The sequence below is a fragment of the Agaricus bisporus genome (assembly GCF_000300575.1).
Source record: "Agaricus bisporus var. bisporus H97 unplaced genomic scaffold AGABI2scaffold_17, whole genome shotgun sequence".
Taxonomy (NCBI): domain Eukaryota; kingdom Fungi; phylum Basidiomycota; class Agaricomycetes; order Agaricales; family Agaricaceae; genus Agaricus; species Agaricus bisporus.
Window position 1 is genome coordinate 223,196 of NW_006267352.1, and position 20,743 is coordinate 243,938.

Here is a 20,743-nt window from a genome sequence, read left to right on the forward strand (position 1 = left end):
GGACCGTAAGTCTTTGAGGAATGGCGTGATTAGCTCTATTTTAGCAGTCAATCAAATCAAGAGCCTGAGTGTTTACTTTTGTATCAAAGATTCAAACGTCAATACAGTAGGTACGTCCATTTAGTCTATAAGACGAATTCAAAATCCAAATCGCAAATCGCATCAAACCGGCGGCAGTACGTAGATGATCGGAGTCGAAATTGTATTCAACGTTTGATATCGCGCCTGATTCAATTGTCCTACTCAAAACTTCCTCAATTCGGCTGCGTAATTCAGTAATATATGAAGACCAATATAGGGGAGTTAAATTTGTACGTGGAACGAAGATGCATTGAAAAGAAGATACAAGAGATCCGCATCAAAGTGACCCAAAGAATAATAACGTATGATACACAAATGAGAACAATGAAACATGGGTGTGAAGAAAGGCAGATTGAGATTATACAAAAGGTTAATATACGCGAGTGCCGGGAAAGGATGAACCAAAGCTTCATTAGGAAGCCAAGGGGTAAGGATTCACTCCCTGGACCAGTATCCGTGCGAGTGTGTTTCAGAAGGCTGCATGCCTGGGTGGTTGAAGGAGGATATACCAGGGACGGATGTGACATTTCTTGATATACTCGTTTGCCGCGGAGGATATGGTATATCACGACTACCCGGGTAGCTGGAAGGGCTGATGGACGGCGATGGAGCATACCGACTATCATATTCCCGTGCAGCATGCGATGACGCCTCATACTGGCTAGCTGCGACAGGCGAAGGTGAGGACGCGTATCCTGGCATGGCGCTCTGGTTAGGTGTGAAAGGAGTGGCGAGCGACTGGAAGTGATAGGAATTTGAGCCTGGTGCACCATTACTAGCAGGATTTGCGGGGCCTGGAGACTGCCACGAGCTAGGAGGAGAAGACGAGGGCGGATATTCCATTTTGGAGTTCCCCAGAGGAATTATGCGATCAGCGTTGCCGCCTGTGGGGGGCCAGGGGCATGCGCGGTCGACTTTGTGTTGTTGCCAGCTCTCACCGGAATTGACCGGTTCATAGAGTCCAGTCGACGCTTGATATGGATAGCTGTACGAGCTATGATTAGGTTGGCCAAGGCGTGCCCCTGCTATGTCCTGCGGTAGGCGGTCAGAGGGCTGCTGGTATTGGATGCGGGTGTCATGGGTGGAAGGAGGTCGAAATCCGTCAGAAGGGATGCTGTAGCGGGATGGGGCAGGACCGTATCTGGCATGGTTATCGTATGCATGAGGCAAGTCATGCGGTACACGGGGATAGTGGCTATGGGGGTCTAGTACTTCATCGTCAGTATGCGAGGATTCTCCGATTTCGTGTCCCCCGATATCGTCTAGCTGAGGATTGTCGAGCTGCCGGAGGCCACCTATATCACCGCGTCTGTTCTTCTTCCTCGTGTTATTTGGCCGGCGTCGATAGACATAGTCAGGATACTTCGAGTTGAAATTTTCCTTCAATATTTTAGCTTGGTCAAGATAAAATTGCTTTTCTGACTGCGAAACATTGAGTTACATGGATATGAGATCAGTCAGTGCCACCACTCCACGTACCATGGGCATAGTCGTCCACTCCTTGCTGAGGAGCTTACTGATCTCGCCAGTTCGCATTGATTGATTCTCACTTGATACTTGAGGCCGCCTACGACGAGCGAATATCATGAACGCGTTCATGGGGCGCTTCGGTGTTCCATCGGCATTCAGTGTCTGTGAAGTCAAGGAGACGTCCTCTTGTTGAAGGAGAACAATAAGCAAGGCAGGACAAACCGAACAACCAGGAATAACCCACCTTCAATTTCAATATCGCTCCTGTGTATCCCCGAGCCACCATCATCCGAACCCGACAAAGACTGCGCCCGCTCATTTGGTCGCTCGATACCAGAGGGTGGTAAGATGGAGTCAGCTCCATCGCCTAGCGCTGATCGTGTTGTTGAGGATGTATACGTTGGACCGTATTGGGTCATGGCAGAGAGTTGATGGCAAGAATAGAATTGAGAAGGGGGACAGTTTTGAATGTTGACAGTTAAAGCAAAAGAGCCAAGCGAGAATGGCTATCCATCCAGTCGCAGGGTGATCGGCACGGCGTGAAGTCTCAGATGGATCGGTCGATGGTGACGGGCGGAACGAAACGCGGATACAACCAGAGTCTGTAGTCAGAACTGCCCTTGCTGTACTACCCCAAGAGCACATCTGCCCTCTGAGGACTGCGACTTCAGAATCGGAGATATTGACGTATGATGGCTAGGGAGTGGGAAGACGATCCAGGTCGATCGACGATCCGGTTCGCAAGCCAAACTTCTCAAGGCCGGCTCACAAGGCACAGTCTACGGATTCCAATCTCCTTCCGAAGATGTCTACGTCCCGGAACTTTGGGATTGCAGATTCGGCTACAACCGAAGACTGACCTGAGCGCTCATAAACCCCAAGTAGTAAAGGATCCTCGTGATGTTTCAGACCAATGCTCGATGCATCACGACCGAAAGGCCGCATATTCAGGTGTTCCTTTCTACCGTCCCTCAGACCACTTGTCAGTTCTGAAGCTGATAATCCTCCCAGAAACAAAGAATTTTTAGGCGATCGGATTTCTGAGCAGAGTTTCCTTACCGAGTGTCCAGGGAGACATCTCGATCTTGTTTTGGACTCAGATCGTAAAAGATCCTAACTAGATTAAGAAGCATTGACCCTGGTCCATTTCTGCATCAAACTTAGGGCACTTGTCTTGCAGCATTTAGATACCTGTCCCGCACTAGTTTATGGCTTGGTCAACTGCAAAATGCCCAATTTCCATACTTATATCGAGACAATCCGAATGATAGAGGGTCGAGTGTGACAAGGCACTTCAAGGTGCAGGGCTGCGTTCGAGCTACGGCCCCGAAAGGAGCGGCAGGAGATCTGGACCCGAGATCCTCACAGATCACAGCAGATCGCTGTACACTGCTCCGATGGAACATACCAAACTGTAGTGAGCTCGTATGAACGTCGCCCCCGATGCTTCAAAAACGAGGAGCTGCGAACCGGCTGCGACGGAGCCTCTCTCAACCTTCATGTTTCAAGGTGTAAAACGCGAATTCTTTCTGCCTGGCTATTGTTAGAACTATAGAGGTCAACCAAAATGTCTTACTGTTTAAGCCTAGTCGGAAACACGCCAGGTACCAACTGAGACTGCACAAAATACGTTAATGTTGGGGAGATCCAAGATACCAGATTGAGGAAGGTTTTCTGAACAGGCGCCCCCTCAGCCTCCCAGTGTGTAATACACTAATACTTGGCAATCAGACTATCGACAAGTATTTCTCACAGCCTGATTCCGCTGATGTCCCCGAGAGACAGGAAGTTACTCACCTCTGAGTCAAGCTTCTGCTTCAAAGGCGCGTCGATGATCTTGAATTGGAATGATAAATCGTGGTTGGTAAATAAAATGCGCGAATGATGATCAATAAAGGCAATATTGAAGGCGGCCGCAAAGAAGGAAAATTGTCACACCTAGCGTGACTATTTGCCCAGACTCAAGTTATCCACGTCACTGAACAGAAAGTCGGGCTGTTTTAGGCCGTTTCGTTAGTATGAAAGACACACTGACAGATGCCAGTAAGTTTGACGATTACTTCAGAATATCAGATGGATAACTACGAACCTTCTATACAGACTTCCCAAAAACCGCTCATCAGCGAGTATATCACCTGGGCATACGACATGGCGAGGTGGCCAATCGGATTGTATTATCTCCTTCCTTATTGAATGTATGCGTGGAGCTCAAACCTTCTGAACAGATAACCGTCGGAACGCCCTCTAGGGCCAGGATAATCGCGCAGTATCTGGACAAGAACCCTCAGCCCTTCGAAGTTTCTTCCGAGAGAGGGTTTTTGACCATCACCGGACGCTACTTGGGTGTTCCTCTCTCCATCATAAGCATTGGAATGGGTTCTCCAAATATGGATTTCTTCGTTCGTGAAGTACGAGAATGCCTTAGAGGCGACATGATCATCGTCAGGTACGCTATATGCTCCATCAGTGTTTACGCCGATTTAAATATTTGTTAAAATAGGCTCGGATCCTGCGGTGCATTGATTGACGTGCCCGTCGGTTCGGTCGTGGTACCAAAAGCATGTATCTCTGTAAATCGTAACCTCGACTTTGACTTCGTCCATCCAGGCAACCAGGGTAGCGAGCCCCCCTACAGGATAAGCAAAGCGGTAACTTACATCAAATCACTTGGGGGATAGACCAACTCACTCGGGTTCTAGGTCTCGGCTGATCAAGCTCTACATCAGAAGGTAAATGCCTGTATTTGGCCTCTCCGTGGTTTATCGGAAAAGATAACGTGTTGCCCCAACAGCTCGTACGCGCCCTCGAGATCGCAAAGCCTGCTGATTGGTCTGGGTCCATACTACCGGGATCAGTCAACGCTTCCGCAGATAGGTTAGCTATGTGACTACATAGCAGACAGCTGACGTTGACTGTCGTACATTCAGCTTCTATTCTTCGCAAGGGAGACAGACCACATTTCCGGACCATAATTCCGGCCTTATTGAGGAGCTGTTAAGATCCACGCCTGATCTGGCGACACTGGAGGTTCATAATTATCAGTTTTTGAATCCACAGCTGTTGCTCAACCTGTTTTCAGATGGAGACGTTCCATCTTTATCACCTGGCGGCCTGCTGGACTGGTCGTTCCACTGCCAGGCCCGATTCCACCCCACCGGTTACTGCCGGCCCAGTGAAACCTGTTACGAGCGGACCAATGTCCTCCGCTCCACACGCGCCCGCTAGCAGTCCATTATCGGAGACTTCTATCATAAGGGCCGCGGGAGTTCAAATGATATTCGCGGCGCGGCTATCTAAGGATTTCATCACCCCAGCCCAGGTGACTTTCGCGGAGAACTGGACAGGAAAGGTAAACAGGTCCCCGAATTTGTTCCACGAAGATGTACTCAAGGGGTTAAACTTCCAGGCCGTGTTGGATGCGTTGGCTGGATTTGAAATAGCTCCTGAGGTACGTGTACCGAAAGCAATGGCCTGGGAACATGAGGGCAAACCTAACTCACTTACGCGTATATCTGTAGCACTTGGACGAGGAACGCGGTAGCGTCTGGGAGTCGCAGTCATGATATACGTTGAACCTCTAGAAGGCATAAGCAATATCTAGCGTACGCACCCTGAATATCATTGTTACAAGACAAGGATGCGCCAGAACAGCACCAGGTGAGAGTTTCGAAAAGGTTTGGATCTCAGGTCTCAGGAACTATTGAATATCCTATGCGTGGGATCAGATTTTTATCGATTTCCTAATGCTGTAATCACTCAACCTACTATCGCAAACACAGAATAGCTGAAGTGTCTGGCTGGACTTATTGACATGGGCTTTCGCTCAATTCAGCGCCAGCAAGAAAATTCTTCATATTTAGAGACATATATACCATCAAGTGATTCCGGCTCCACCTCTTACACAACGGAAGGAATCACTTCTGCTTGTGGTCGACCCTAGTTCTCCCTGATCTAAACAACGTACTGAAGATTGGGGCTGGTCTCTGCCGAGGACGTTCAGTCGACCACAATATCCATGGATGGTATGAAGGACCAATCCAAGTTCTACATATTCCTCAGGGCGGGGGCGGCTAGGAAACTCAAACTATCCTAAAAATGTTCGGATGTATCCGGCAATGGGGGATCCATTCCACAGATATAAGGTTGAATCTTCGTCCGCATTATTATTGCTCTGCCATGAAGTTTGCTGTCCACATTTCCTTCGGAACAGGTACAAAATTTTCAACGCTTCGACTCTGAATCCCCCATACGTTGAATGAGTAAGGTCGAAGAGTACAGTCAAAGACCGAGTTTCACTAGCAGGGGTGCGTGGAAACTTGACCTCGAGATTGCTTCAACCTAGTGCGACTGTTGCCTCGGATACATCAGTCAAATTCCAGGGTGATATTCAAGATAACGACAATTTCCTAACGAGGTGCATGTCACAAATCTACCAAGAGTAGGTACAGGTAAACGCATATTTTTCCCGAGTATAATGATAATTTCAGGTGCAGGATCTCAGCGAACGTTTGATAGGGATATTTGAACAGGATAAAATGGCCTGTTCTACACCGCCAGGGACACTTCTTCCACGAGAAGGCTGTACCGCTGTTTAATAACCCGGAGTAATACTATCCTCACCCTTGTATTACAGCCTAACTGGATCTGTAGGGAATTTTGAGGAAAACAAGTTTAGGCCGATACGGCTCCTCAATAAGAATAGGGTGGAAGTTTTTCCACCAAGTTTCGAAAATTGATGTTTGACGAATTCTGGTGACTTTTCGAAAAGATTTTTATCATCCGAGTTGTTCTTGGGTCTTATTTGAATATGTCTTCCAAGATGAAGGATATTCCTAATTCATAACCACGCTACCCCACGACTGGTAGATACGACAAGGTGAGTGGAACCTTCTAGAACTATCGGATGAGCATGCAGAGTTCTAGACTAAAAACTTCCCGTTGAATTTTCAGGTGCCTAATTGAGCCTCCAGGTTTCTGGCGTTCCTAAAGCTTCGGATAAGGGAGGTTTGAGGCTTGGAGTGAGTGCGGGTCTTCTATCTTTAGTCACTTCCAATACTAATTTAACAATTACCAATTACTATTTTTGTTCTTATGATGCATATACAAAGGTTTTTACTTGATGCTAATCGCACAATTTTGTCTTTTCGCCGTAGTATAACAACAGCAACGTGAGGCGACCCTTTGTAGGTGGGCGACATTCTGCATGCGTAATACCAGGAGTGTTATATCTAAAGGCAAGACTATAAATGAATTGTTTGTAACTAACTAACTTTCTTTCAAGCTGCTTCGTCTCCTACTAGAGTTACGGCCAACTGCAGGGGTATGTGCTCTGTATCATATTCACACGCAAAGCTCTTTCCTCTACGCTTCTTGTAATAGACGGAGTTTCATGAAAGATAGAAAAAAAGGCCATGATTCCATTGAAAGAATCGCGCACGATGCAGTGTCACTCAGTGTGTCAAGATCTCGCCTGGCCCAAACATCGATTTGCATCTTCATTAAAAAAGTATGGATAAAATGTACTTGCAATTACCGTCCCAGTGTTTTACTCTCACTTTTTGGATTACTCAGCTACTTGACCTTCCACCTGCTTCTTCGCTCGACATTAGACTAGACCAAGGTCACATCTACCTCAGCATATACGGGTTCAGGGAAAGTAATTTGGGAAAGAGTCTGAGAAATCAGTACTCCGGCACTCAATTTGAATCAAGGTTTGCTACCATACTTGCGACCATGCCTGGGAACCTTCCACCGGAGGCATACTTAATAGAGGAGGAACCAATCAACGTATTCAACCCTCACGCCTCTCGCGTTCGTCGCTCATAATGCAGAACTGATCTTAGATCAACTATAGAAAAAGTGGGCACGTGATGCATCCCACTCCAGCCTCAGGAACCAACAACCACTGATGATGGTCTCATGGCAGGGTTTGGAAGCTTGCACAGAATTTGGATTCTGGAGCCGTTGGTCGTGCTAATCGCTCGTTCAAAACTTAGTGCTGCCGGGATCGGTTTTCATATCCAGGGCTAACAACCCCCACTGGTGGTATCTTTGGCTGCTATGGCCCAGATGGGACCCTGCCTACATATATGTGGGGATTCAGATTCTATTCAGCAGATCTATACTGTAATATTGTCTATGCTGGGACAACACCCCTATCGAGCTATTGTGACCTACTCGCTGTGACTGATCTGGGTGGGTGTCAAATTTTGGAAATCCGAAACCGATTGATCAGAATGAAGAAACAGAACCTTCCCCCTTGAGGGTGCTCGAAAAATCAAATTTGGTCCGCCGACACGAGACTTGGAGTGTTCATCCAATTCAGCCAAGTGGGACGTCGATCGATATCACCCCTTCCGGTAGTTGTTCTGATAGGGGCTACGACTTGTCATCAAGTATTGCAGCAGTAACAACTTCAAACAACCGATACATTGTATGGATCGCTCCTCGTATCTTGATCAATGGGTCTGGCAAATATTTCCACGCCGATATCAAGCGAACGACAGCGATATAATAGTAGGCTCTCTATTTTCCTCGCAAAGATTAGCATGATGTGGACGAAAGGTTAAGTCAAAGCCTCATGGAGTGAGTCGAGCTAACAGCGCCAGCATGCACCTCCTAACCGGGTCATTCCCGATTGGTTCCAAGCTGTTCTAAGCAATAACAAGATGGGGGATGGTATCAGCCGGTAGTAGAATTTTCCGACACATGGTCAGCAAGTTCATCCTGTGATGGTTCTTGGTAGTTGACATCTTTTACCGCATTAGATTTCTGTTGCCCTATCGACTTACTTGATCTTTGTAGCGGTGCCAATGCCGTCCTTTCCAACACGGTTGTACCTTCTATTCTTCCTGATTCTAAGCAGGTGCCTTCTAGTCTTCGATTGATGACATCTTAACGTATGCTGACCCTTGGCTTAACTGAACAGCGAGTATTATTAGCACATATTCTCCGCATTGCCTGCGGTGAACATGTCTGCCGCTCTCAATCCTTGGGTTTTCGGCTCTAGAAACAGCCTTATCATCGATGGCCGGATAACGTGTTAAGGCACTGGCACTAAGACCGGAAGCCATGCCTACGGGCGGGAGGTTGGTGCCGAATCTCAACTTAATATTCATTTACATGTTATTAGCATCTGTGTGCGCTGTCGTTTTCTTGAGAGGACTAGACATAGGGAAAGGAAGGACCACATCATTTTTGCGCAAAAAACTCCTGGTCTTCAGGGACAATTTCAGTTTGAACTTTGTAGCCCAGCCGGACTTCACAAGTGCGGTTTGCTTGGTTTGCCTGACTCAAACAGACCATTTATATTTTGAGACTAATATGATCGAATAGTAGCGTTCTTCAATTCCAATTCGGCCAAATCCCTTTGGTTGGTGCGGACGCCTGCGGCTTTAGCTGGCTTTAGTAGATTCATACCCATCAATCATCTACGTAAAGCAGAATGATGTGTTCTCGACAGATTGTAACACGGGTGAAGAACTTCGTAATTGTTGGACACAGTTTTCGGTTTCCATCTCTTGACCGAAATCACGACGTCCGCGGTGCAATCCCACGAGAGCCTTACCGGTGCGAAAGTGCAGGTAAAGCTTCTCCAGCTGCTTTCACTTCCTTACTGAGTACGTTCAAGAACTCAGATTATGATCCTTTCTCAGGTGGGTGATTCCAACACCTCGCCTTCGTCAACTCATCATTATTTGGAGCACTACCCATCCGGGCACAATTCTTCGAATTCCGTGATGAATCTAGTTTCTCCATCGTTGACAGGAATTCCCAGTTAGGCGCGATGCCGCCGTGACTCATTCGTTTTCTCTCGCGATTTGCCCAAAATCTCGGCGGTTGACGAGCCTCTCACCCCAATGTTGTTTTGCTAACACCGCCGTGAGCTTATGGGTATCATTCCTGGTGGCGGAAAAGTGATCTAGCACGACTGGTAATCGGGTACATCCATGAGCCTGGCGCCTGTGGAAGTGCCAACGAATTATCCCATCTGTTCCAATAAATCGCGTCACTCGCCTACGATCTCTTCTCAACATCTGCCGGCTTATATAAGATACAGCAAGGACCATTAAACTCTGTGCTTTCAACGTTGCGCAGCAGCCCCACGGAGACCGGTGCGTGGAGTTCCTGCTCGCTCACAGTGATTCTCGACGGGAAAATTGTATCCAAATGGACATATGATGACGCCCTTGACATATTCATACAAGCAGTGGCTAACCTCAATTGGTCATGACATGATGAGCTCGATGTGCTGGAGGCTAACCTGATCCTCTGTTTCGGGATGGTATAACCATTAAAAGTCTTGACCGCTTTCTAAGGAGCTGGCCCGATATTCACTTGGCTTGACCTAGTCATAAGAGACTCAACATCAAGCTGCACTAAAATGGTTGCAAGAACTCACAAGCACCAAACTCATTATACAGAGGGCGAGTGAGTTTTATCATATATTCATACAGAAATTTGATGAATATTCCGAATCAAAACCATCTTTTAGTTTAATTTTCTAACAAACCGACGGTCCAGCAAGTTACTTAAAGATGACAAAAACCACCATTCAAGAAACCAAAATCTTCTTTTACAAACCAATCCTATAGTCGCTCTACTCGTTGCTTTGTTTGTGGAAGGTGCCATCATAACAATCCTTGAATTTCGTATGTTGAAAGCCCAGGCGTCCAAAGCCATCTGAATGCTGTCCAAACTTTTTTTAGAACGCTGGAGATGGCTTCACTGGCTTGCCACGTTTCTCAGGACTACGGGCATAATGTTATCCCAGTGGCCGCGAACGTCGGTGTAGTTACCGGGTCAGTACGCTGCATTTTCCACAGCACCTACCGCATACGATCACATAGCAGGCAATATTTCTGGATTTCACTCGTTGAATGTATGAATATTGGCAAATGACTGGAGCAAAACTCGCAACCGCGGCTTTTCGTTCTTCAGTAAGGAAGGGCTTGAAGAGCTTTATCTTTACGTTTGGTTCTCGTAACAAAACTGCTGATGTAGTACCTGTAAAGATCCCGAATCAAAAAGAAAAGAAGATTATGCATACGATCGGATACACGAGGCACTGGTTCACGGTTGAACATATCCTGTAAGCTACTGAAAGTGATTGGGCGACTAGTTTGGTATCTTGGATGCTGGGGTTTCAACACACCCTCATCTTGATATCCCGCGATCTGAGATCGTGACCTTTTTGTCTCACGGATTCTGAAATAGGTTACAGCGTGATACTCTGTGATACTACGCTGCGACCAGTGTCTCTCACGCGTCACTAATGGCAGAACCCGTCTTTAGGCTGCATCTATTTGCCCCATTGTCTCTAATCGTGATTTCTCTACCTCAACACACATCCATTCTCACCGATCTGGCTTGGCCCAGAGAGCCTCGACTTGCTCGTCAGCGGTGGGGTGGGATAGAAGATTAGACAACGAGTCTGAGTATATTTTGAGATTCCAATTTCCAAGAGTATACATCTTGATGTTGTTTGAACCTGCAAAAATCGGTCAACAAAGTTGATCGCGTCGCTGTGCCCCTGTGAGGCAACCCCTGTCGATTTGCAGCATCCAGGACCGTGTGAAAGAGATTCCGCAGACTGCAAACAGGCACTACAGACAGTGTCTAGACGGGGCTGGCCATCATCATGATCGATCGAAATCTCAATTAAACGGGATATTGTTCGGGAAGGAGGTGCGCTTATCTCGCCAAGCTTCTACCAAGGTACCGTTCATTATGAAATGACCTCTTCATCCAGGTTCTGAGTCTTCCAAGGTTGGCCCCTAATCTTCAAGGTTGAGGCGCACCCAAATTGACTCCTTGCACCGAAGTCTCTAATCAACCAATAATGTCTTTAGTGGGCAGATATTGTACTGGCCTAGTCAACAATACTATGGAGATGGAGAGATGACGTGGGCTTATATTTGAGTAAGACAGGGACCAATCTATTAGTTTGAGCACGCTGTTGAGACTTTCTGTGACACAATCGCGGCGGAAGCACATATATATCTATTCATCGCGGCCTTACCAATTTCCATAAACGTTTTTTTCTTATTCAGGAAGGAGTTCAATATCACACCTAAAATGAATGCTCGGAAAACCGGGGAAAATCTTCAAATCAGAACCCCCTCTCCCTTTTATAAGTGCTACATTTTAAATCATCTGCCTGAGCCCCCTCACAGCCCTTCACCCACGTTTCAAGTATGGCCTTCATGATCATTGATCAGTTCATGCATCGACATTCAAACATACTTGTCTAAATATAGGCGTGAGCCGAGATCACCTGATGGAGACAATGTCTTTCCTGACAGCGCAATCTGCGAGGGTGTGATTGACTCTCTGATAGGGCTTTCGGAAGGTACGATTTGGAAAGAGTGTTGTCATCAACTCGATGAATACTAAACCATCAGCATCTCTGACACAAATAACTAGGATCCATGGCATGTTGCCTACACACGTGTCATAGGCATAAAATAGCCGCCAATCGCAGATTGATGATTATCAGATTGGAATTGAACTGTCCATGACAAGTTTTTCTGCTTCGCAGACCTCACGCAATCTGTCATTGATGTAAATGACGGAGTCGAACAACGATCAGTAGTTCATCAAATCGCAAGGAATTATTTAGCGCAGTATAAGATATAAAGGCAACACCAAGGAACCAATGATAGATTAATGTTTTCGCAGATTTATGCCTCAAAAAAACGACTGCGAAGAATATTAGTGCGTAAATCAAGTATTTATGAGTGATTGTTCCACAGGGCCCATCATACCGCAGATATCACGGGCTATTATTTGAAGAAGATTAACAGTGTCTTTAGCTTGAATGGCGTCGATGTCAACTTTTGGCATCATTTTCTTTTCGTCTTTGACACCACTGTTAGAGCTGGTAGAAGGCTTATCTAAAGAGCCGCTAGTACAGTTTTATTGTTTATAAATTAGTTGATTTACGCACCTATGATAGAAAGGGAAGCCATACCATCCGCCTCAACGTCGGAGTCGTCGGATAAAGAGGATAAAGATGACATATCACTAAAGAGGTAAGTCGGCAGATCTCCAGTACGCGCCACCATAGAACAATAAAGTAATTTCTCCTTGCCAATGTACCACCGAAAGCCTGTACCATTCACATTTCCACCGTTGATTCGACGAGGTCTCCTACTTCCCCTGAGGTCTTTAATGATCGGAGAACTACCAAGTCCCCAAGATGGTTGATAAGCGCCAACGAACGTCCGTTTGGCAGGCAAGTCATCCTCCGATACAGATTCAGCAACCTCCGACCTCGTATATCCTTCGACAGCATTTGCAAAAACGATTTCATTATCTTCATCCGCATAACCAACAGCGATTTTTCTTCCATTTATGTCATAGATACTTCCCCAGAACGACGCGTTTTCAGTGGCCTCTACAGCTTCAGAAGAAGGAAGAGGGATAAGCTCCGGTAATGAAGATGATTGAGCTCTTGGTTGGAGCGTCAGTTGAACCGTCTGTCTAGGTTGCATAATGGCAGGAGCGGCCTGTAATGAATTTTCTCTCTTACGGCGAAGAGGGACATATTCTTCCCCTCGTTTTCTCGTGCATATGTCGCAAGTACACCGATCCTTGCAGCAGGGACATTCGAAACCACGCCATTCCGATCGAAATTCGATATTAGGAAAGCTGAAAGATTCGTTAATACCGGAATTCGGCAGTAGGTGTCATTATGATTACCACTCACCGGAGGGCAATGCAACGGTTGCAATATTTCAATCCACAGGGACAAACCATCTTTAACTTGTTAGAACTCGTTCTACAAAAATGGCAACACGACCAAATTGGGCCGCATTCCCAATGTCGTGCGCGCGATAATGTCTTAGCGACAACAATAGAAGGTGTAGCGTCCGGAGAGGAAGGCACCGAAATTTTTTTTTTGGACCTCGAAGACACTGGCGGTGCATGATCCACATCTTCCGACTCATTTTCCCAATCCGAAGTTAGAACGAACTCCTTATCATCCGAACTCGAAAAAGTGTCAGCATATTCCAATCCTCGGCGGACCTCTTCTTCCTCTTCTTCCTCGTCTTGGCTACGAACCAAGATTTTTCGACGAAGAGATGATGCTTCGGTTCGCACACGTTTGATGGAACGGGGTGTTCCTGGTAACGACGAAACGCGAGCTTGGGTGGGTACACCGCATTCCGAGAACTCGGGACTTGAGGTTCTTCCAAGAAGTGTTGCCGAAACTGATCGGCTGTGTAAGGGTGTAGAAGGTGATTGTGATGATCGTGATGAGACGTTTGACGAACTCGAAGATGACCTTGGAGCAGATACAATCGGCGAACCCAGAATAAGTTCATATCCCGCCTTCATCTCCAGCAACTGTTCTTCATGCGCACTAACTTCCTGCAACCATTGGTCTTCTATCCCGGTACCATCCGCGCCATCCATCAAGCTCGTCACCCCAAACGTCAATCCCCCTTCATCCGTAACATCATCATAGGTGATGCCTCCAAGAAGAGTAGGGTCGACAGTTGTCGGCTGTACCTCTTTCTCTACATTCATAGATATACCATATGGGGAATGATACGCATCGATTCTTTCCGTAAGATTGATATCTCTATCAAAAATAGACGGTTCGACGTCTGGTGGTCGTAAGAGTAAGTCATCCATGTTCGTTCTTGATGACAGCAACTGGTCTGTGTCGAGCGGCGCATACGCGAAGTCAGGCGCGTACCCTTGATCGCCACTATTCGACCCTTCCCCGAATTTCGCGGGCGAAGCATCGAAAGTAATATATTCCTCCATAGTGTGAGGCCATGTCAGATGGTTAGTCGTCGAAGCCAAAATGTCAACATCAAGTGAGCCCTGACTTGTCGTCGGGGGAGTTGCTGCGACAGAACGTAAGTCTCCATGGAAATCCGGTTCCACAAAGTCGGAGTCGACGGCCTTTTGTTTGCCTCTAGCCTTTTCAGAAAGATACGGGCGCAATTTCGGTAATGGCTCGACTGCGGCGGGTGATGTGGGCTTGGGCTGGGATTGGGATACCGATGGAAAGGCGGTGCCGGAGGGTTCAGCAGGGCTATCCGCGTGACCCTTCTTCTTGTCTCGTTTCAACTTTCGTGTCCTCGGCACAATACTCGTCTTCTCCTTTAACACCTCTGCCGAATCGAGTTTAGGCACTGGGGTGGCTATCGATTGAGTAACACTTGGCGTCTGGCTCGGTTTCCTCTGCTTCACGGCGCTGGATTTCAGTTTACGCCCGGCCAATCCAGATCTATTATCGATTTCACCCTGGTATTGGCTCGCGGGAGATTCATCCTCGTCGCATGAACAGCCTTGCCAAGACATAGGTCCACCCACCCTATAGTCCACTTCATCAATCCCATCGTCATCTTCATCGAGGCTCATCGCTCTGACGCAGCTCAGCTTTCTTGGCCCTGGGCATTTCGTCAGAATTTGCGCTCCCAATAATATCCAACCTGTCGTCTCCTCCTTCATGGATTTACGGACGTTGAAGTACGTCACTACAGGCGAAAGGTGTTCGGCATCATGAACTCTATGTTTCTTGATTCCAAGTTCGAAAGGCGAAGGAGCTTGAGGACCAGATGTTGGCCGACGAGAATGAGCGGGTGGATGGTGCTTGGTGGAGATAGAATCGATGATATTCTTACGCGCTGGAGTTGCTGATTTCCTCCTGGATTGTATGGACGGCTTCGACAAGAATTTTGTTTTCGGTTCCCCTGCCTGACGGGCATACGCCACATATGATGGCGCCGTCGTTGCCATGGACAAAACAGACGAGGACCGAATTTTTCTTGGCCCCGATTGTCGCCCTGTATTTCTCGCCCTCCCATTGACTCTTCCATAACTTTCCCTCTCCCAACTATCCTGACTTTCACTTCCAGGGGAGTACTCAGCATCATGAGTAGACTTCAATCGTTTGAAAGAACGGTATTCCCGCTTAGTTAATCCTTTTGGTAACGGGGGTATCTCCACATGCGACATAAATAATCGCGATCGTGGCGCTCTTTGAGATGAAGTTTCACGTTTGGCAGGCTGAGAAGGAACTTGTGATGACTGTCGTGTATCTGGGGGTGTGAAAAGTTCATGAACCGATTTATGAAATGATTGTTTCGATGATTGAAGGGTTGTTGAAGTCGAATGGGTCGGTTGGGTATCAATAAAAGAAGATTCCATAAACTGATTCGTTGTCAACTAATGTGGTGAAGATGTGCGATTGAAATATACCTCAAAAACAGAATCAGAGGCAGCAATGCTTTCGCCTTCGGCATCGGCACTTGTATATCCATCCGAGGAAGTGTAATTGCATAAATCGACAAGGGTGGAGTCGATGGGTAAGGAAAGAGGGGATGGTGCGGATAGCGGAATCTAGCGCAAGTTATAACAATGGTACACGACATCAAGAGAATATTCCCCTCACTTTTTGATTAGTGTTCGAATAAGATAGAGAACTAATAGGAGAGTGTGGTACTAGGTTCGAAGGGGAAGTGATGTGAACTGGATATTGAGGAGATAAGGGAGGAATTTGTCGCGATACGGGATGATCGAGGTTTTGTGTGATCAAGGGGGTGAGATTTTGCGATATCTTCAAGCCGAGCATGAGCATAAAGGCAGCATGGTACTGGAGCAAAAGCTATACGACTAACTTCGGTTTTTGCAATATTCCATGAATGGGTGGGCGAGTTTGAAGTCTGCGAACCAGAGCGTCAGGTTGTAATATTGAGAAACCTGTGTGATACGCCTACATTCGACGCCAATAATCCCGAACGGTGTGGCCAAAGAACAGTATTTGATACTACCATGGGCACTCCGCCAGCCGGTGAGGGCTCAGATGCTGCATCCACCTTTGGCCTCACGAGAGATGAGAGTTTTGCTGACTTGTCTGTCGTTGGCGGGCTTGAACCCGATTCACGGAGTGCCTTGACAAAGTTTACGAAAATTAGTTCGTGTCAAGGTTCCTTGAGTATGGAGGAGCTTACACTACCAACAAAAATTCGGCTTTCCGGATTCGATAGAATCGCTTCCTCCTGGATACGCGCTATCGTTTTCAGCGCATTCTGTTGAATGTATGCAACATCAATGGAATACAAGTTGAATATACATTCGACATACCAATGCGAGAGTCGAATTGATTTGAGAATTGATTTGAGAGGCCGATAATTTTGAAGAAGGCTGACCCGACCGATTGACCACATGAACAAGACAGATGAACATATCTACTTACGCCGGCTTGACCATGTCGGGGCGCGGGTCGAAGAAACCCGCTACGTTTATGCGAGATAGAGGCAGAAGTAGACGTGGTCAATACAGAGTCTCGAGTCGGGGTTTGTGATGTGTATTTCTACCCGCGTGTCAAAACTCGAAATAGGTTTTTGGACGTCCGAACCCCCACCTTATTTTGAGTGTGCGCAATCGGACGTATAGTGGAGATAGAATGCTGGCTGGTAGATGGTAATGTAGGCTTAGTGAAAGGCAGTGATCTGGCCTCGGCGAAAGATGTCAGAGCTTCGCCGTTGCCTTGTCCGACGTTAGGAAAAGGCGATTTGGTGCCTGTCTCCTATATAAAGGTCAGAGATGTGAGGTTGTCCAGAACGCGCCTCGGCGTACCTTTGTAGTGTCATTCTTCTGTGTCGCGTCCCAAACCTCATTTCCAGACGAATTTACGCCATAAGTCGCGTCGTCACTTCGTTCCAGTTCGACCTGAGACCTCGCATCTTCTGAAATCCGCTCGCCACCTTGTTGGGATAGTGTGTGATGGGGAATATTGTGCAGATCGTCGGTTTCGCTTGTGGGCGCGTCGGGTGCAAACCGAAGAGGATGCGGGGTGTTGAGCGTGTCAGTGTTCATAGACTGTACAACATACGGGCCTTAGACATGGAAAAGACAGAAAACTATCAGCGCTCCGTTAATTGGCAAAGTCTGGCACACAACTGCGCCCCCACGTGCCAGAAATATCTTGATCATGTAATCATGAATTTCCAAATCATCTTCGACTCCGAGTCAGCCCAACTCATTACAAGTTTCGACGTGCACCAATTTTGACAACAATTACAGTGTTTCCAGTATAGGTGAATTTGACTTTATTACCTTATCAGCGAGTGATATATCCTTTGAGCCAGCAGGTCCGAATTGACGGCATTACGGGAAGTTACGAATTTCACGGAGCTATTGTTTATTACTTACAGTGAATAAAACTCGTTAAGTTAACTAAGGTCGGCTAGATTAATTACAGGAGGTGGGTGCCAGACTGATACCTCCAAATAGACGTCCGCATTTCCGGTCATTTCAGGCTACAATTGTTCCTTCCATCAATAATAATTTGATGACACCAAACCTGCGCTCAAATGAGGAAAGACAATGTGTAGGACATATTGGACCTTGCGAGGTAAAGCGAAGAACAATGACTTACGTGATAAGTTGAACGACACAGGTTCTCAAAATTATATAGTAGCCCATAACATGGGCAGTAACATAGTATGATAGTCAACTTTCAAGTAAGTTCGAATGGTCTACTAGTATTTCTACAGTAGCTCTGGTACAGTGGTCCGCAGGTGAACATCACAAGTTACTACCTTCAATTTTTGCGACACTAACAAACCCTTCAGTCGTCTTGATACCGCGAGAGCTGAGGTGGCAGAGTAACAAAGGTGAGACAATGACATCTGGACCAGGTTCGTGCGTTGCGCAACTTGCAACTCGTGACGTTCGAGACGCCTCGTCGCCGATCTCCCTCCAGTCAGACACGGACTGAATAGCATTTTAGTCGTGTCTACAAAGCGATGATGTATCATTCATGAACTTAATGAGATATCAGGAAACATTCGTGAGACGTGAAAAATCCCCGATGAAATATTAACACCGGTCAATTTTGTGTATAATGCAGTCCGAAAGAGAGTAAGTATCCCTAGGTATCATTTTGCACCTCAGTCGGCACCTGCCACCTAAAATATAACCCTCGAACCAGAACAAGCATGTCCGTATACCGTGGCCGACGAAGAGGTAGTGCACGGTATCAAACTGTCCACAAAAAGAGGATGAATGCGAGATGGCATAGGTAGGTAATAAGACTCACACTGGCCAAAGGAAACGCTACAGGTTTCGTAGATTTGTCAACCTCCATCATCATATTCTCTAACAGAATGGCGTCCAGTTGAGATCTAGGGGTTGCGCGGGCGAAGTTGTCTTGTAGGTCCTAAACGACAAATTTTAAGGTTTGAGTAGGAGAGGATAGTAGGTTCATCGACTCACAGTTTCAAATAACCATCTGAAGAAATGGTACAGATGTAAACCACGTTCCAGTCTCATACACCCGAAATTGAAGTGCTTGATCTGAGCAAGAAGGCCGCCTGGGGCAGTTTTCGGTGAAACTATGACGCAAGAATACCAACAGCCAGACACAACGGCCCTCTTGATAGCTCGAGACACGCCCAACTCAGTTTCAGGAGATGACCACGTCAGGTTGGGCAAGATTGCATCCGCAGTGACAACGTCTTCGAAAGAATCTGTGGTCTCTGATAAGACGAGAAAATCGTAAATGTCGTTATGGACTCACGATCGGTAACACCACTCATATCCATGATCTTCTGATACCAGGTAAATGCTAGTTTAGTCCACTCAATTATACCATCCCGCGCATCGACACAAAACCTGCCAGACCGGGAAGAGTTGACAATGTAATCTGTAAATGAAGCATGATACATCTTCAAGCTAGCCTGTGCTGCTTCCTCGGGAGGAGGTATATCGAATAACGAATGTAGCCCAGTGAGTGCATGATAGAACTCATGTTTCGCCAAGGAAAGAAAGTTGCATAACGCTTGTACAGAGAGATAACCAGGGGATTGAATGAATGCATTGATGATCCGTTTTGTGGTCGGTAAGACATCTGTAGGTATATCTGAGAGTATCTGAGAGTAGAGAAGATCGAGACTCTGCAGAGGACTGTCGGTGGCAGTAAATTTCGCGTTTTCCACAAAGGCCAGGAAGTTCTCCAGACGTCGCATTGGGTTTCCGCAGCTTGGGTCACCGATGTATTTGATGATGGTAGAAGCAAGCACGAATAATCCCGACGAAATGTAAGCAACTTCTCCAACTTGTTCCAAGGAGGGCCAAGATGCGTCCGTAACATATGGGTAACGTGCTCGGATGCCATCGAAACCATCGCGCAAGAAACGCTCTACATCATCTCTTGTTTCTGCGTCAATCACCAGAATTTCCCTTCCACAGGCGATGGCGAATTCAGCTCGGGAGAAAAGGCTCTTCAAGTGAAGTTCAGGACGACTTGTGATTAACCATAACAATGGCAGATCCGTTTTCAGGCGGACGACTTCACCGATCATCTCAACAAGGTCGCATTGTTCGTCAATTCCCTTGCATTCATCAAGTCCGTCCAGGATAATCACAAGAGGTTCTTTGAAAAATGATTGATCGCTCATTTGAAGCATAGAGAGCGGTTCTACGATGAGGTGCCTGAACTGCGTGCGTGGAGTTTTCTCGAAGATGGCGGGGTCATTGGCGATGTAACTTGCTAGTAGCGCTCGATATCCAACAAGGTGAAGGCTCAGTTGATACGCAATGGTTGGTATCACGGTCTTTTGATCATTTCTGCCATTAGTCCGTGAAAAAAAGTAGGCGGCTCCAAGACGGTGTTTTTCGATACAGCTTTCGCCAAACGTTTGCGCTACAGCCGACTTCCCAGTGCCTGCATAGCCTCTAAGCCAAATGGCCTTCCAGCATCGGTGTGGGTCGTTCACCCAGTTTTGAAGGATAGACAGGGTCCGCTGGCGCGTATTCGCATGACATCTAGGAGGAGGGTGGCGAGCGCTGGAGTCAACTGCGGCACCTGGGCAGGTGTAAGGGAATAGGCGTTCGAGAGCTAAGTACTGAAATTAGTGAAGTTTCTCAGATCCTTGAATGTCAAACGTTTAATCCTCACCGGTAGGTCCGTGTAATATAGTGTTATGAACCGTATTATAGACTTGCGGGTTTTGCATGTCGAACATGACGGGGTTCTGGAAGACAAACCCTGTGGCATTGGGAAAGATACCCTCAGAATGAAGGGCTTAAACAGCAATTAAATGTTGTCAGGCACAATGGTGTGATGAGTACCTCCATATGAGGGAGTCTCCGGCCGAGCTGGCTTTCCAACGTTACGTGTCTCTGACGCGCCGAAATTTTTGAATCGTGGAAGCCATTTAAGCAC

At 46.9% G+C, this 20,743-nt stretch overlaps 3 protein-coding genes across 3 annotated transcripts; 1 reads left to right on the forward strand and 2 right to left on the reverse strand.

Moving 5' to 3' along the window:
• Nucleotides 1–305: 305 nt before the first annotated feature.
• Nucleotides 306–2,111, reverse strand: AGABI2DRAFT_196139 (hypothetical protein). The gene is made up of 3 exons (XM_006457383.1): nt 1,796–2,111; nt 1,561–1,736; nt 306–1,503 (listed from the first exon to the last, which is right to left on the reverse strand). The coding sequence occupies exons 1-3, from the start codon at nt 1,968–1,970 to the stop codon at nt 517–519; spliced, it is 1,338 nt and encodes a 445-aa protein (XP_006457446.1). The 5' UTR covers nt 1,971–2,111; the 3' UTR covers nt 306–516.
• A 1,393-nt stretch (nt 2,112–3,504) lies between these two features.
• AGABI2DRAFT_196141 (hypothetical protein) lies at nt 3,505–5,189 on the forward strand. The gene is made up of 10 exons (XM_006457384.1): nt 3,505–3,594; nt 3,652–3,722; nt 3,777–3,997; nt 4,052–4,199; nt 4,251–4,280; nt 4,343–4,425; nt 4,479–4,578; nt 4,631–4,900; nt 4,958–4,999; nt 5,070–5,189. The coding sequence occupies exons 1-10, from the start codon at nt 3,570–3,572 to the stop codon at nt 5,112–5,114; spliced, it is 1,035 nt and encodes a 344-aa protein (XP_006457447.1). The 5' UTR covers nt 3,505–3,569; the 3' UTR covers nt 5,115–5,189.
• Nucleotides 5,190–19,568: 14,379 nt separating this feature from the next.
• AGABI2DRAFT_53009 (hypothetical protein) lies at nt 19,569–20,396 on the reverse strand (the record flags this gene model as incomplete). The annotated part of the gene is made up of 1 exon (XM_006457385.1): nt 19,569–20,396. A coding segment is annotated over one exon (828 nt), but the record flags the coding sequence as incomplete, so codon positions are not given.
• Between the last annotated feature and the right edge of the window lie 347 nt (nt 20,397–20,743).

What these genes read in the sequence shown, in the direction of transcription:
- AGABI2DRAFT_196139 (XM_006457383.1), bottom strand. Translation starts at nt 1,970, where the DNA reads ATGACCCAATACGGTCCAACGTATACATCCTCAACAACACGATCAGCG. An exon ending in GAGCGATATTGAAATTGAAG is followed by an intron (nt 1,737 to 1,795) that starts GTGGGTTATTCC and finishes TCCTTCAACAAG; the next exon opens with AGGACGTCTCCTTGACTTCA. An exon ending in AGTGGACGACTATGCCCATG is followed by an intron (nt 1,504 to 1,560) that starts GTACGTGGAGTG and finishes AATGTTTCGCAG; the next exon opens with TCAGAAAAGCAATTTTATCT.
- AGABI2DRAFT_196141 (XM_006457384.1), top strand. Translation starts at nt 3,570, where the DNA reads ATGAAAGACACACTGACAGATGCCA. An exon ending in GCGAGGTGGCCAATCGGATT is followed by an intron (nt 3,723 to 3,776) that starts GTATTATCTCCT and finishes CCTTCTGAACAG; the next exon opens with ATAACCGTCGGAACGCCCTC. An exon ending in GGCGACATGATCATCGTCAG is followed by an intron (nt 3,998 to 4,051) that starts GTACGCTATATG and finishes TTGTTAAAATAG; the next exon opens with GCTCGGATCCTGCGGTGCAT.